This window comes from Dermacentor albipictus, chromosome 1 (assembly GCF_038994185.2).
Source record: "Dermacentor albipictus isolate Rhodes 1998 colony chromosome 1, USDA_Dalb.pri_finalv2, whole genome shotgun sequence".
Classification (NCBI taxonomy): Eukaryota; Metazoa; Arthropoda; class Arachnida; order Ixodida; family Ixodidae; genus Dermacentor; species Dermacentor albipictus.
In genome coordinates this window covers 131,099,826-131,116,093 of record NC_091821.1, presented here as the reverse complement: position 1 = coordinate 131,116,093, position 16,268 = coordinate 131,099,826, and the positions used below count along the sequence as shown (strand labels likewise).

Here is a 16,268-nt window from a genome sequence, read left to right as displayed (position 1 = left end):
CATTCATGTCCGCATGGTACCTGCTTCGGACACACGACGACTGCGTGCGCGGCTCCGGTTTCCTCGCGACCGCACGGCGTCCACGAGCGACAGCGGCCGCCGGCTCACGGACTGCCATTCGCCCCCCCGCCCCGCCCCCCTGCCGGCAGCAATGAACCCCCCCCCCCCCCCCCTCGCGTCCGGCGGCGCCCGCACCACGGACGACTCCCACCGTGTTTGGGGTGGTTTGCAAAGGAGGGCTGTGTTTCGACCCCATGCCTTACAGTTGGTTCCCTTTGGCCTATGCCGGGCATAAAACTTGCCCGGCGCACCACTCTGACAGAGCGCCAGATTGGCTTGACGCCGCAGCAGGGTTCCAGGAAGCGCCGGCCACCGAGGGTGGCGTCAGGAATACGGAGGCTGGTCGGACCTAGTGTTCCTGTATATGCTCCTGCGGGAGCATATACAGGAACACTAGTAGGACCCTCTCTCTCTCTCGACCTTGTTTCGTCCTTAGGGACTGTCTGGGGAATCTGGGGACTGAGTGGTGTTATTGAAGCAGCTTGTAGCTGCTCCGTTGCTCTCTGCTGATAACCACTAGAACATGTAAACTTTGTGTAAAGAGTTTTTCGCCGAGAAAGCTCTCCTTGTCTCTGATTCTGTGTGAAGTGCGGTAAGACCTCCTGCCGGTCACGCATACCTTGGCACACGCAACAGAACCTTCAAATGTGCACGAAACTGTGCTCTCTCTCTATCTCGTCTTTCTCTCTCTTCGTCCCTACACCCTTTCACACAGTGCAGGGTAGCAAACCGGACGTGCGTGTGGTTAACTTCCCTACCTTTCCTCTCTTATATTTCTCTCTCTCTCTTTCTCTATGAGTAAGGCTGGACAACACCGTATTCTAAAAAGAGCCAAAGAGAGAACTCATCTACTTTTAAAGAAGTTTTGCTGCGTCACGATGGTCCAAATAAGAGAGAGAGAGAAAACATTATTTGGTCCATTAAGGGTTTAGCGTTCGGTCTCCGTGCATGCAGACTCATGCATGCAGCGCTCATGCAGACAAGCGTTCTGAGAAAAACGATAACGCAAGAGAATTTACACTTTTCATTATTATTGCTATTAATCGCGGGATTTGCCGCAAGTATATGTACTAAATTTAAGATATATATATATATATATATATATATATATATATATCACATGGACGTGAGACGCGGCACTCCCAGAAGGAGTCGGTAGGGGGGAAGAGGGCGCGAAAAGTACGCAATAATGTGCTGGGGGCAACGTGCCGGTAGTAGGACTAGGCCATATATGACATATGTGATGATGCGTGTTGTGAATGCTGCCCCGCAACTTTACAGCACAAGCTGGCCGGTTACTCGCAAAAGAAATTATTTCTTTGGGCACGGAAACCCCAATAGCAGCGTGGGCATAAGTTTTGATTACCGCAGAGCACGTGTTATTGTCAGCAGACAAGACATTTATCGGACAACTTATTCGGTTGCAGCGTTACGCCGCTGCTCTCGACTGACGTAATCCTTTCCCGACTTTCAGCGTCGAAATAAAAATTAATTTATCTAGTTTGGCCTTGATTCCAGCGTGGATGGTTCCACATGAAGTATAGTTTAGCAAGACTCACCGACTGAGGGTGACCAGAAGATAAAAATCTTTCTAATTGACTATTAAAACTCAGTCGGTCGTGACGGCTGTTGCCAAGACCTTCCTGAAGAAAGTGAAGAAGCGCACGATGAGCCTGAAGACGTGGGAAGAGGAAAGAAACTTGCGACCGGAAGAGGTACCCTACCTACACAAAATTTCGCACAATCTGAAGAATGCTGCGGGCAGGTTTGGGGTGCCGCTCGTTTTTTCCGCTCCGGAAAAGCTATCCAGTCTATGCTCTCGTATCTCCGGGAAGGGATCCGCAAAAGGTGGATATGAAAAAAAAAAATGCCAGGCCAGATGTGTGGTGCCAATCAGCAGTGGTATACGAGATACCGCTGTCCTGCGGAAAAGCCTACGTAGGCCAAACTGGCGGATGCCTGAACAATCGGCTGAGGGAGCATGAACAAAATTTAGAAAACAGCGAAGACGTGCGCTTAGTACAGCACTGCTGTTCCTGCAAGAAGTGTTCGGCGCATTGTGAGAGTGCGAGGGTATTAGGTAGGGGCCAAGACCAGACCGAACAAGAGCTACTGGAAGCCTTCGACATAAAGAGAAAGGGCACTGACTGCATCAGTGATACGTCAATTGTGTTACATAGTCCTTTTCTCAGCAAGATAAGATGTACTCTGTGGGGGGGGGGGGGGGGGGGGTTGTGGTGGCACGTGTTCTGTATCTCCGAACGCGCATGCGCGAAGCAGCCTTTATATTCAACTTCTTTTCATGGAATAAAATCAATTGTGAGTGCAGCGATTGTCCGTCTCTGACAGTGTTCCTTTCTTTTGTGTATGTTTTTTTGGCGCTGCTGTTATGCATATAATAAATTACCAACTCGCCCAAGAACTCGTTTTACTGACGAGTGTATCGAGACGCTACGTTGCCCCTACACAGTGAGGATCAAAGGTTTCATATTCTTTTTGTTTATCTTATAAAAATGTTTTAATCACCTACACGCGTTAGTGCGCCCTGATAATGATCTTCCGTGTTCCTAACACTTGTTCAAAGCGATCACCGCGAGTGTTAACAGATCGGTTCGTAATGATTCGTACAGAGTGTAAACCCCAGTTTTTGTCTGCGTTCATGATCGCTCGAGTTCACCGCTGATGCGATGGGTCTCTCGAAAACAAGTGTGCGCTGATTGCAGTGCACCTGCAGGTAGGTCTCGCTATCTTTCGAGTGTGCCATGTCGTAAGGCAGTTGCGTTCACTGGCGGCAGTCTGATCTATACAGCCCGCCTATCTTCCCAACCACACTTACTTTTTTTTTCCCCAGTGGCTAGATAATTATGGTCGCCTAGCAGACACTCGTCATAGATGAGGGGGTTGGCTCACCGAAGCAGGATAAACGACTTGAAGCAAGAATAAACAGTCTGGGGACCGGTATTCGTCACGACAGACTATATAGATACGTGGGGTGCACCACTGACCTTGGCGCGAAAAGAGGTTGATCGAGTGTCGGCAACGGATGGACGTTTTCAGTGGCTGAAGACCGGCATTTTGCGGCCCATTATACAGCCCCACTCACCACTCTTCGCGAGGAAAGAACACGCATCGGGAAGGCTCGTATCGACATTGCGCGCTGAGGACGCGGTCGCTTCCTTCCCGGCGAAAACGTTGAGCCCGACGGCTTGGCGAGACTCGTGCAAGCTGCAGAGTAACATGGACGCATGCGATGCACCGATTATCGAAGACCGGGTAGTGAGGTCATCTGTGCCACATCAGCCGGTGCCGGACGCCGATTACGCGACCTACTTGAGGTCTGTCTGGGGCAAATTCAAAGGTCGCACAGCGTTGGTAAGTGACTCGATTGGAATAAGTCTTCACGCGTGAAGGTGCGCAACAGCGCCAACGACGATATAAGAGAGACGGTGCACACTCTGACGCTGTCTTGATTCTCTGTCTCTCTTCCGCGTCGTTGGCGCTGTTCGACACGTTGGTAGCCCAACTACACCATTCCTATTATTCATGGTTTTATGCGCAACAAAGAACGGAGAGAAAGTGCCGTGGAACATGCCGGTAATGGTGTTTAGTGCATGTTGCAATGACTTTTCTCTTATAATTCTGTGTTGGTGTGTTCTTTTCAAGTTACGTTGAACAATTTGTGTAGACAAGCATGCGGTGCCAGCCTGGAAAATTGGGCAGTCAATGAGCGCACTACAAGCACTTTCTAGCCACACATTAACTCGCTTTCAATTTCAAGTTCAAGAAGTACTCGTTTCGTGAAGCCGACTCGGACGTTGGTGTTCGTCACTCCGGAGCACTTATATTAGGGGTATGGAAGTGTGCCCTCTGGGCTCCTGGCCGAGGCATTTCTTGTAAACTGGTTAAAAAAGAACACCTAGTCATATATGAGATGGTGTGATAGCGGTAGTTCCGGCACCCCCCGATATAGTGCAGCAAAGGTGAGTAACAAAGGAGCTTACGTGCGGACGGGTGAAGGGAGCTTTCAGAGTACGCTTGCTTCCTCCATCGGTCCTTCGCTATAAGGAGAGGCCTCACGTAAGGTTAGGAAGCGCTCGAAGGAAAGGAACGTTTCATTGTTTGGGCCTTAGCGTTTTTTACAAGTCAGCACAGGCTCGGTACCGGATTATTCTGAAATAAATGTTCTTGCTGTAAATATATGCACCTTTCCTTGACTATACGACACGATACTCAACCCACACTATTCGTATTCCGTTCATATTCGAACGAGTTTATATTCGTCCACCTCTAGTTTTAACCTAACATTTTTTTTTATATATTTACGGACTCTAAGGAGTGCAGGTTAACTAATGGAGTGGTTCTAAACATGCTCACATCCCATTTATTAAACGCCTACTTCACTTACGCCTACATGACGTAATGTGCTCGAACATGTGTATTCTGCGCAAACCAAACAGCTCTATGGAATAGGATTTCTTTTGCGGCACACCTGCGTAGATTTGAGATATAGGTTTTCTAGGCACTACGCAATTGCCTGAATTTTACCACGACGTCGTTTTTGAGAACTCAATCTGATTGCTCCTTTTATTTCCGGAAAGCGTATGATACGGCATCTCGTTCAGTATTGTTGAGTAAAAAGTTATGTATAGTTAACGTAAGCGCGAATGCTCCAGAGGTCAATTTAATTCATCCCGCGACCTCGTGCTTTGCAGCGCAACGCCGTAGCCACTAAGCCACCACGGCGAGCTGGTTGGTGCATTATACATCAATTTTATCGGCTCTGGATGTATTATTAGGTGCAGTTTATTTCATTGCGATAACGATTGTTACTGCTGAGTTATAGAGTTGTAAACTTCGTGCGAAATGTGTTCCATTTTTTTTCTATTTTAATTTTAATTTTGCGATTTTCAAGAATACCAAAAAATGACTGCCTAAGCCAAAATTCGCTTCCCACAGCCATTAAACCGTTTGGCGGTCGTCTGTCGTCTAGCTTAAGTCTGTGAAAATGGGTTCGATTGGTCTGGCTCGCTAGACTAACTGTTTGGTGTGGAATAGCGTTCGCGGTCGCGTAGACGAGTTCTTCCTTTGGTGATCTCTCCACGATAAAAGCACACGCGACAGTCGGATTTCGTTGCCTATATGAACTCGCACCATGAGTTATGTGCAGATGAGAACGCGCTCGCCTGCGGTGCTTCGGCAACGGGCAAGCGGCAACGCGAAAGTGCTGGCGTCTAAAGTACGCATTCGGACTATTTGAGCGCGTTAGGGCTGTGTGAATGCACGTGAATGTGACTTTCACCTGCGGCGCCTGCGTAAAGTGATCACGTGACAGCTGCAGTCCGCGGATCAGGCTAGAATTTCTCCCACATGTGAATCAAGATATATTTGAAGTTGGCGGTATTCTGAGCGAACAGCTGGGAAGCTCGCGTCCTACCGCTGCCGTAATGGTCCAGGCCGTGGCCGTGGTCCATAAACATTGTCGTCGCACGAACAAGCCAGCGTACGCGGAGTCACACGCAAGCTGTGTATATTGATAGCACCGTAGGGTGCCTGGTATTAACAGTTCTTTCGTGCCAATTAGCGCTTTTGAGGTGATTGGCGTGTGCATCACGTGCTGTAGCGAACCCAAGAGAGGCTATGTGTGCGCTCATAAGTTTCCATTGTATAGGCTACAAACACACCATTGGAATGCGCGAATGATTGTTGACCTTACATCGGTACTCCGCGTGCGTCACATCGCATTTCAACAAGTTGCTATTGAAAGCGAGAGCGCGCTAATCTCCCTTATACTGAACTGCCCTTGGCATAGGCCCCAGGTCTCCACGGAACAGGTTGTGGCGTTTCTTCGTCGGAGTACCAAAAATCTAAGCCGCTATACCATCGCGGTCGCCGTCATACTTTCTTTGTCACCTTGCTGCTGTCATAAAGCACACGTTAGTGTCACACGCACAATTTATCGCCTTACATAAATAACGTCTGTTCATCTGCTAACGCTTTGCAGAGCCTCAAACGGTCCTATAGCCAACCGCCTGCACAATACTTGAAGTAACATCGATCCTCACAGTGCATATTTAACAGGGATAAGCGGGCTAGTTGGTGGTCGTTATTGGAACGCATCATGCAACCGCACAAAAACAAGGAACAAAGAAGGAACACACAGGACAGGCGTGGAACTTGAAGTTCCGCGCCTGTCCTGTGTGTTCCTTCTTTGTCCCTTGTTTTTGTGCGGTTACATAATGCATTCCTCACAGTGCATCGGATCTACATAACTTTTCAGAGGCCGAAAGCAGCAGCGAGAGCTTGAGGAGCGCGTTTGCTATGAAAACGTTGACATTTGGGGTACCAGTCCCAGTATTCCTTCGCGAAAAACAAGTGACTTCCGCCACACTTTCTCCAACACATCCGTGCTGGCCGAGGCCTCTCCTACGCTTTCCTCCCTCCTTGATCTTAACGCATACGGCGAGTTTTACAACCGCCATAAATTTACGCGCCTTCGTGCTGCGTTCCTCAAACCTAACGGATAAGAGCAGCTGGTCGCCTTCCTGTGCCAACATGCGCGGCTGGGGCGACGTTGCTGCGAATATTCGTAATTTTGAATACGAGTCAAATAGGCCTTGCTATTTTATGAGCACTCAATTCGAGAATTCACTATCCCAAATTGTCGATTGTTCGTTTCTCTTCGTATGGAAGAGATAACAATAACACTTATTGGAGTCTCGAAGGAGAGATATCGATGCAAGTGAGCACTCTATATCTATGTGGAGCGTTGAGATACCACACTTGCATTACATTCGCATTGCAAATTCTAGGCCCACAAGTTTCGTAGCACGGCCTCTAATCAGAGGCTCCTGCTGCGAAAGCAGCGCTTTGTATAGCACTTGCCTCCGGGCCCTTTCAGTTAAGGACCTTGTTGAGGCAGTAGTGCTACTGACATATATGCATTTTTAGTACCTCACACCTTCATGGTATAACTTTTAGGTTAACAGCACAAGTCACAAGCCATTGTCATTATGTTAACATGTTTATACCCCGCTTCTTGTCTTATGCCTCTGTACAGCCACACTATCTCGACATAGACAGCCACCATACCTTTTGTTGTTACCTTTCTCACCGAGTACATAGCACCATTGCCTGGCGCTCTTTGGCCATGACAGGCCCTTGCACCACAAAACCCTATACATCATCATCATCATCATACCCCACTTCTCCCCTTCAACGAACACAACGCTGTACGCGCATCTGATCGCTTTGTTTTGTCACACTCATTGTCAGGTTGCGACAAGCAATAAATAAGTCAATTTTTAACGAAATTGACTCTACACAAGCTGTCTCTTTCAATTTGTGTACAAGTGAGAAAATATTCAAATATATATACTAGGTGTTTCAGCGAACAGTTTCAAAAGTTTTGATGGTTGCCTATCGCAGATATCACAATTCTAGTTCGCGAGCTAGTCTACTCGAAGAGACGGACATTGCTTGCACAAGAAATTGAAATTGATAATCGACTAAACTGACCAAAATTAACTAATTAAGTTTTAAGCTAATTACCTTACGATCCATATTGCAATTTACAAATTCTAGCCGCAGAGTTCGCAAGGCGGATCCAGTTAGAACGGATTCTCAGGATGAGACCGGTTTCGAGACATTAATTCCCGAACTTTGCGAAGCAATGCATTAGCGTTCCAGTTACTTTCTTAACAAGACGTCGTTTTATGCGTTCAAACACATAAGTAACTGGAACATTTCTTTCTTCCTTCGTTCTGCTGCATCCGACCTCTCTACCTGATCCCCTGCAGCTAAGCCTATGTAACACCGTCATAACGTTCAACGGCGCCTATGCGCAAACTTTCAAAAGGGGCACCACTTAACAGTTTTGAACCACTGATGGTGACTCTGGCGCGGTGTATTTATAGCGCTCTCGGCTTTTAGGTACTTTCGGTATGACGTAAGATACTTCGTGTTCATTTCATGGGCGCAAAAAAGTAAGGAAACAATGAATTATGCTCATCAGCTCTCCTTTACAGCGGGACTTTGGTTTCCACATTGATAGGACAAATGGCCGCCAGCAACTATCGTATCCGCTTGAAACAGGGAAGAGAAAGTAAAAGAGAAACGAGAAGTTTTCGCTTATGCCTCTCGTGGTAGCGGCTTCGACTATCGACCGATCATGAGCGTGGCTCCCGACATCGGGATCTCGGATGAACAGGGATACTGAACTCGCTTGATGAAGCGCCCTTCGCTGCAAGTCTAGGGATTCTGCAGCAAAATTATGCTCGGACCTTTGTAAAAACAGAATGGACTAGTGGGGTACAGTTTCTGTGGTTTGTGACGATCTTGTCTGCTTACGTGTTGGAGCAATATTACCAGACATAGTTTCCTTCATGTTTTTTTTTCGGCTGGATGCTGCGATACAGATATTTGAAAGAATGTGGCGAAGTTGTCTATACCTTGACTGGATAAGTTTACACATGGTAAGAGCTTGTTTTGTGCGGAGTGCATAGGTGTTCAGCTTCTGAACAAGGATGCACTTAGCACTGCTTGCAAAGGGAAGAGAAACAATACATCTTTGTCTAGTTCCCTTCTTACTCCTTGGTAACCGATGTCAGGAACTTAAGCCCTTGTATCGGGCTTTGCTTATTCTCACTGTATAGCTAACGTGCCTTAAAAAGGCGCAGTAGAGTTCGAATTCCGAGGGAATACGGGATATGCGAAATTCCGTTTAACAAACACCTTGTTTAACATAACAGGATGGCCGACCTCGGGTTAGTATCGTAATTAAGGTTTCAACATGCGGGCTGCTGACACCATTTCTGCTGCCATACCTCCCTCGCACCACCCAAGCTTCGAAAACGAATGTCCCAGGTTTAACAGTGCTACTAGCTGGGAACATAGTCGTCTTGGTTACGGGCAAGTTGGGTGTGTGAGAAATCCAGGAGTGCTATGCTGGATGCGCCGAGTTTGGCGAAACTCGGGATCTTCACGAGCTCTGGCGACGCCCAAGATGAAACAACGAATGGCACCAAAACAAAGCTTGTCCCTCGGCAGGCCTCCTGTTTCATTGGTTTATCTAGATTCACTCTGGGTAGCCATCATCCCTTAGGCGTTGCCTCACAGGTGGTCAACAAACTGGAGTAATTAACGCAGAAAGTTGGGCTAGTTGGTGTTGATGCATTTGCTGTGACATTGTTACTAGCGCGAACAAGACTACGGAAAAAAAGGTGGGACAAGACAGAGCGCTACATTTCAACTGACTGTCCTGTCTCACCTTTTTTCGCTAATCTTGTTCGCGCTAGCAACTCTGTCACAGCAAAAACAAACTCGGGCTCACGTGATCATACCGTCGGTGCATGGCGGTGCCGTCTTCCACTTGTTTGTCGTTACACCGAGTGGATTACCTGCACAAGCAAGTTATAAAATAAAGACATTTAGTACAATATTATTAGTCACTTTTATGTGCCTTACAGGCATTTTAAAGCTTACGAGATGTACACTGAATGTTTATTAGGCTAATTTGTGATTTAATACGTGTCGCGTTATACCACGAAAACGCCCCCCCTCTTCTTTCCTCTGGATTGGAGTGGCACGGCTCGCTACGTGCTTGCGCTCGCATTTCCGAGCCAGATTGATGTGCGTCTGCTTTTCGCAGTGGGCTTTCCGACAGATCACTCATTGCTCGCGCAAAAGTAAGGCTGCAAGACAAAATGAGCATCCGCTAGCGCAGAGGTGGCCACGCGCTTACCGTGTAAGCCCGCTGGAATGTAGGAAAACACTCATTCAAGCAAAGGGTCAGGAGTGAGTGAGTGAGTGAGTGAGTGAGTGAGTGAGTGAGTGAGTGAGTGAGTGAGTGAGTGAGTGAGTGAGTGAGTGAGTGAGTGAGTGAGTGAGTGAGTGAGTGAGTGAGTGAGTGAGTGAGTGAGTGAGTGAGTGAGTGAGTGAGTGAGTGAGTGAGTGAGTGAGTGAGTGAGTGAGTGAGTGAGTGAACTTTTATTTGGTCCAGCAAAACGCGATAAAACGCGCACCCGGCGAATCCCATGACGAGACTGACAGATCTAGTCGGCCGGCCCCATCGTGGGCGCGCTGGACGGCCAGGATTTGGTCCTCAAAGACGGGACTTCGCAGGAGCGCGTCCCACTCTTCCTTGGTGAACTTCCGGCCCAGCGACCCGCACTCCCAGAGCATATGAAGCAAAGTAGCAACCTCACCACAGGCCACACAAGAACAATTTGGGTAAATCTCTGGATATATGCCGCCGGATTTGGGTAGGAGTTCGTTTGCGGGAGTCTGAGTGTGACCGCTTGCGGCCTGCTTAGCTTGGAGTGAGGCGGCGGGAAAGCCCTTCTCTCTAAGTAAAAGAATTTCGTAAGTTCATTGTGCGTTATAGGAGTGTCTCTGTGTCCGGGGAGAGAGTCGCCCGATCCGAGGGCAGCGTGGTCGGTAAAGCCACACGCAGCCTCGTGGGCAGACTCGTTGAGGTACAGAGGAACCCCCTTCATCGCCCCGACGTGGGCAGGGAACCAAAGGATGGAGTGCATGGAGGTGTCGCCGTGTTTTGCGACTTTCAGAATTTGAATTGCCTGCCGGGCTACCCGACCTTTCTGGAATGCACTGACGGCCACTTTTGAATCGCTATACAACCTTTCTCTCCCTCAGTCTTGCATGGCGAGTGCAATGGCCCCACGTGATTCGTCGTCCGGACGGAAGCACAGTTGATGACTTTGCCCCGCGCGTCCACAACGGAAACCGCAAAAGCCTTGCCGTCTCGGTAGGGTCAAGAAACTAGGCTTTATTTGCTTTTCGTTTGTGATGCACCTTCATACTAGGTCGCACCGAGCTATAGCTTCTCACAACCACAGGAAAGAATCTTTATAGTCGGTAGCCCCGAGCGATCCAGGGCCTCTAACAAACGCAAGAAAGGGTCTGTTCAGCGCGCGTGACCGTTTATTAATTGCCACCTCATCCATGTCAGGTTGGACTCCAGTAGCGGCGCTGTTACCCTGTACCCGCCGCTGACGAGGTGGCTAGTATAGACTTTTTGACAAGAACTTTCAGTTTTTTGTGTGTGAGTGCCCGCGATGGGGTTCCCCCAAGTTCAGGTTGTGATTTAATGTCTCGCAACGCAGGTTGAGGCTCGCTCCGTTACCACCCGCTAAATTTTGGAGACAGTTGTAATGCGGCCCATTCAACACTGCGAATAATGGTACCCGGTTGAACACTGGCTGCAATAATGGAGCCTAGCGTCGCCGCGCCTCGTCGGTCGACCTTGAAAAGTCGCAGCTCCCCTCTGGTCGCGCACATCTGCAAAGCCGCCGTAATTTGGGCGGCTCGGTGGTTCGTTGTCGCCTGTCATCAGGCAGCCGCGATTGTACTTTTGCTTGCCGAAAAGAAGGCACTGGTCAATTTGCACTATCGTCTCGGGGCCACCGAGTGGAGGGTTACGCCCCGCGCGAGGCATGTAACCCTTGTGCGCGCACCCACCGCGATTGGGCCACGCGTAACTTACTTTTCGGCAACAGCGACGCGGTGCTCAACTGAGTGGCACCAACAGTTTTGACCGCCAAAATGAAACACGGACAACGCACTGTCATCGGTGATGTACTGAGGACTACTATCAGTGAAGCGCATGGGCGGACAGCAATGCCGTGACGCTGCGTTGCCAACCCCCTCCTAATGAACGGGGCATGGTCAAATGATTGTCAAGGCTTACTTTATCGAGAATAGCACTGCAGCACCCCTGGCGACTGTTTACCGTATGAATTTGTCATGCGTGCGACACTTTAGAATGTATCCACTTGTAAGCTTTCGCCTCACTGTCGCCATTCGCGGCAGAGAGTGTAAAATTTAATAATTCGCCCGTTATCCGTCTTTCATCAGAAACTTATATAGCAGTCAAAACGAAAAACAGATACTTTAAGAAAGAAAATGTTTGTTATTTTATTTGTTGTATTGTAACGTATTACATTGGGGTAAAGTGTAGGTGCATGAATGCGCTGCATGTGCACTGTTCGCATTCGACCGAGGATAGAACGATAATGCCCTAAAGAGGAGTCACACCCTTGACGCGCCCGAGAAAGGCGTGGCAATATGCTCACGGCAAGTGCGCAAATAGACAGCTGGACAGCATGTTATTGCTAAATTGCAATAATACGTTGATAACAATACACGGCGCTGGCGCGTTTCGTTGCGCAGCCTGCTTGAAACGCGGAAGCAGTATGCTGCGTATGGTGCGCTCATGTTGTCATACGCGGCTTTTTCTCGACTTTTCTTTTTTCCTGCTATTTTGGCGCGTTCCATGCTATCTCCGTTCACTGACTGTCATTGAACAAACTCAGGTAAAACTCATGCGAACGAAAAACTCGGCGCATCCTTCATAACACCCTAGCTTGCGGAATTTTGAATACCCTCGGCGTTTTCTTTGTCACTTTCTTTGTCACTTTTGCGTCTCTCACTCTCGTTGGCGAGCAGTGTCTGAAATCCTGTTTCTGACTGCCAGGTGCAGAGCAACACGGATGAGCGCTACACGTACGGTGAGCTCGAGGATGCCTGCAACCGCGTCGCTGCCGGCCTCGCCAGCCTTGGCTTCAGGCCAGGAGACATGGCTGGCATACACTGTGAAACTGGCCTGGATGCCATGGTCGCCTTCTACGGCACTGCGTTCGCCGGCGGCTCCATGGTTTTTGCCAAGGCGAGCCTTACAGCACGTCAGTTTTCTCTTTTCTATTTTTTACTTTCTCCCTCACTCGCTCGTTCTTGTTTTGCTTTTCAGGTTTTGTTTTTTGCACGAATCAATTACTTTTAACTTGCAAAGAGCGTTTCATTCATCGCATGTGTTGACCACTTGGGGTGGCCACTTTGCATGTTTCGGCTGGTCAACATCCTTAACTTCTCCAGTTCTTTCTTTTACAGCGAAGCTGTATATGGCTGCCCAATTCGGCCATCCGTCCGTCTGTCTGTCGCCTTTACGCTGAAAACTCCTGCGGCGCAACCCCATGCGCATGCGCGAAAAAGAAAACTAGAAATAGAGACGCACGATTGACTGCGCCCGTAGTGACGTCGTTGCTCTCCGTCGCTACCGAACGCGCGCGTAGCAGCTTCTCTCCGGCTCCGAAATGGGTTGGCCACGCGTCATACGTCCCCCTTAGGAGCAGGCAGCTTTCGATTAGCGAAGCCGCGAGCAGAACCTTGAACGAGCTCGTCTACGCCTTGCCGATGCTGCAGCCCGGGCACTATAACAGGCTCGTGCAGCCGAGCACAAGCAGCAACTGCGTACCGAGGATCCGACAGTGTACCAAGCCATCGTTTAATGAACTGTCGGTATTAACGCAGTGATAAATGGCGGGGCCGCACATTTCAGCTTCGCCGGTTAACCATGCAGAGATTTTCTTAAAGCGAAGCTTTCTTTGCCTCTTCCTTCGACTTTCCCACGGCTGCTGCTGCTGTCTGGCACACCGCATCGGGGGGTGGTTCAGAGCGTGTGTATCAGGAGCGAGGGAGAGAGGAGAGGCGACGCGAGAAACACGTTTGGACCTCACCGTTTCGAATGTACACAATGCCCTCTGAAGCTCCCTGGGCGTCGCCACATTAGCCTCTTTACAGCTGTAATTATCCTTGAACCCCTTCAAAAGCATTGCAAAAACTTCAGCTCTTCCCTTTCTACTACCGTGCTAGTCCAGAGGGGACGTAGATAGAACTGTAGAGAGGAGGGAGGAGAAGAGGTAGTTTCCATACAAGGGAGTGGGGGAGAAGGTTACGGTAGAATGCAAGCAAACCCTACTGCTATTCGACAGCGGTTGCAGGCCACTGGATAAGCTTAAGTTCAAGGTACGGTACAGTACGTTCCTGCTATTTCTGAAAAATAAACGCCATGCAAATATGTCAAGCGGGCAACTTACGCAGGGCGTGCAAAGCAGAGAAGCCTTAATAAAAGCGCACCGCAGGGTCGAGGCGACACTACGGAAGCGGTCGACCGTCAAATCAATACTTCTGTACGCGCCGCGGTAGCTTGGCGGCTATGGCATTGCTCGAAGTCGCAGATTTGACCCTGGCTGCGGCTGCCGCATTTCGACGGGGGCAAAATAGAAAACGCAAGTTCACTTAAATTTTGGGACACGTTGAAGAACATGATGGTGTCAGAATTAATCCGGAGTACGCCACTACGCGTGCTTTATAATCCGAGTGTGGTTTTGGCACGTACAGCCCCATAATCCAATTGGTGTTTAATACTTCTGCCACAATGAGATGTGCCATGTGAGGAAATGACAAAGCTCAACCCTCTCAGATGTTATAAAATATGGCGCACAGCAACACCTCAAGCAAACACCTCTCCCTGTGTGTTCTGTATACCACGCAGACAAACGGCAGTGGTGCACGCAAGGTAACGTTTAACATCAACTCACCGCTCTCGTGTTAGACTAAACGTTGAAGAAATCAAGCTTTCGACGGTCCCCATCCCCGCTAATTCTAGTCGATCAAAGCAACCAGCACAGAAAGCTCCACTTACATCGATTCCCACAGTGCGTGGGATCTGCATAGTTTTTCCACTGCATTTGTTCGTGGGCTGTCATTCTCGAAATTCCGAGGAATAACTTTGTAAAGAATGAAAGACAAGGTATGAGCAACTATGGTGGTCGAAGAGTGGTTGGGTATGCGTGGTTCGGAACTTGGTTTGAAATTCTTTTTGCCGAAGTGAAGTACAACTCTGGAAGCCGGACGCCGACGCCGGATTTTCTGCGACACAGGGCCCTTAACGCTATCGCGTTATAAAAAGGAATGGAGTTTTAACTATCGGGCAACGCCAGCCCTCACAGTAGCCAAAATATGATAATTCGGTGTAGTAGCTTTGAATAGGAAATAAGTAAATACATACAATACAATTAATACAATACAATAAGAATAATAATTAATAAATGATACAAATAAATAAATAAATAAATAAAAATTAATAGATACAATACAAATAAGGAATACCTTATCAACTTGCGATTCGCTGATGATATCGCCTTGCTTAGTAACTCGGGGGACCAATTGCAATGCATGCTCACTGACCTGGAGAGGCAAAGCAGAAGAGTGGGTCTAAAAATTAATCTGCAGAAAACTAAAGTAATGTTTAACAGCCTCGGAAGAGAGCAGCAATTTACAATAGGCAGCGAGGCACTGGAAGTCGTAAGGGAATACATCTACTTAGGGCAGGTAGTGACGGCGGATCCGGATCATGACACGGAAATAATCAGAAGAATAAGAATGGGCTGGGGTGCGTTTGGCAGGCATTCTCAGATCATGAACAGCAGGTTGCCATTATCCCTCAAGAGAAAAGTTTATAACAGCTGTGTCTTACCAGTACTCACCTACGGGGCAGAAACCTGGAGGCTTACGAAAAGGGTTCTACTCAAATTGAGGATGACGCAACGAGCTATGGAAAGAAGAATGATAGGTGTAACGTTAAGGGATAAGAAAAGAGTAGATTGGGTGAGGGAACAAACGCGAGTTAATGGCATCTTAGTTGAAATTAAGAAAACGAAATGGGCATGGGCAGGACATGTAATGAGGAGGGAAGATAACCGATGGTCATTAAGGGTTACGGAGTGGATCCCAAGGGAAGGGAAACGTAGCAGGGGGCGGCAGATAGTTAGGTGGGTGGATGAGATTAAGAAGTTTGCAGGGGCGGCATGGCCACAATTAGTACATGACCGGGGTTGTTGGAGAAGCATGGGAGAGGCCTTTGCCCTGCAGTGGGCGTAACCAGGCTGATGATGATGATGATGATGATGATGATGAAATACATGATTGATTGATTGATTGATTGATTGATTGATTGATTGATTGATTGATTGATTGATTGATTGATTGATTTTTCACGTCACCTGCTGTGTTCTACATATTGTGCTACGGCTACATAACTGACCCGGCATGCGTGTGACTGTAGCCATAGCTTTACGCGGCGTATTAGCTCTGCGAAACCCCGCAGGGGGGGGGGGGGGGGGGGTCTGCGTCAGCAGGCGTTTGGTGTGTTGTGACACCACGTATCCGAGCACGCGAGGGTTGAACCCTCCGCGTGTAGCCGTGCGCGGTTCAGCCATGTCTGGGGAAAGGGGGATCCTAGGGGTTGAGCCGATGCCTGGTGTTTGGACCTTTAAGGCCCTCCGGCGGAGGCAACACACCTCTTCGGTCTCTGCTTCACATAGACGGCACCTCCAGGCTGACCCACCTGGAGG

The 16,268-nt window shown here is 48.7% G+C and overlaps 1 protein-coding gene across 1 annotated transcript in view; it reads left to right on the top strand.

Moving 5' to 3' along the window:
* Positions 1–2,953: 2,953 nt before the first annotated feature.
* Positions 2,954–16,268, top strand: part of LOC135896837 (uncharacterized) — a 58,788-nt gene continuing 45,473 nt past the window's right edge. The window contains exons 1-2 of the mRNA XM_065425316.1: positions 2,954–3,432; positions 12,551–12,758. Of these exons, the coding sequence (XP_065281388.1) occupies positions 3,298–3,432; positions 12,551–12,758 (343 nt within the window). The 5' untranslated portion in view covers positions 2,954–3,297. The remainder of the gene's footprint in view (positions 3,433–12,550; positions 12,759–16,268) is intronic.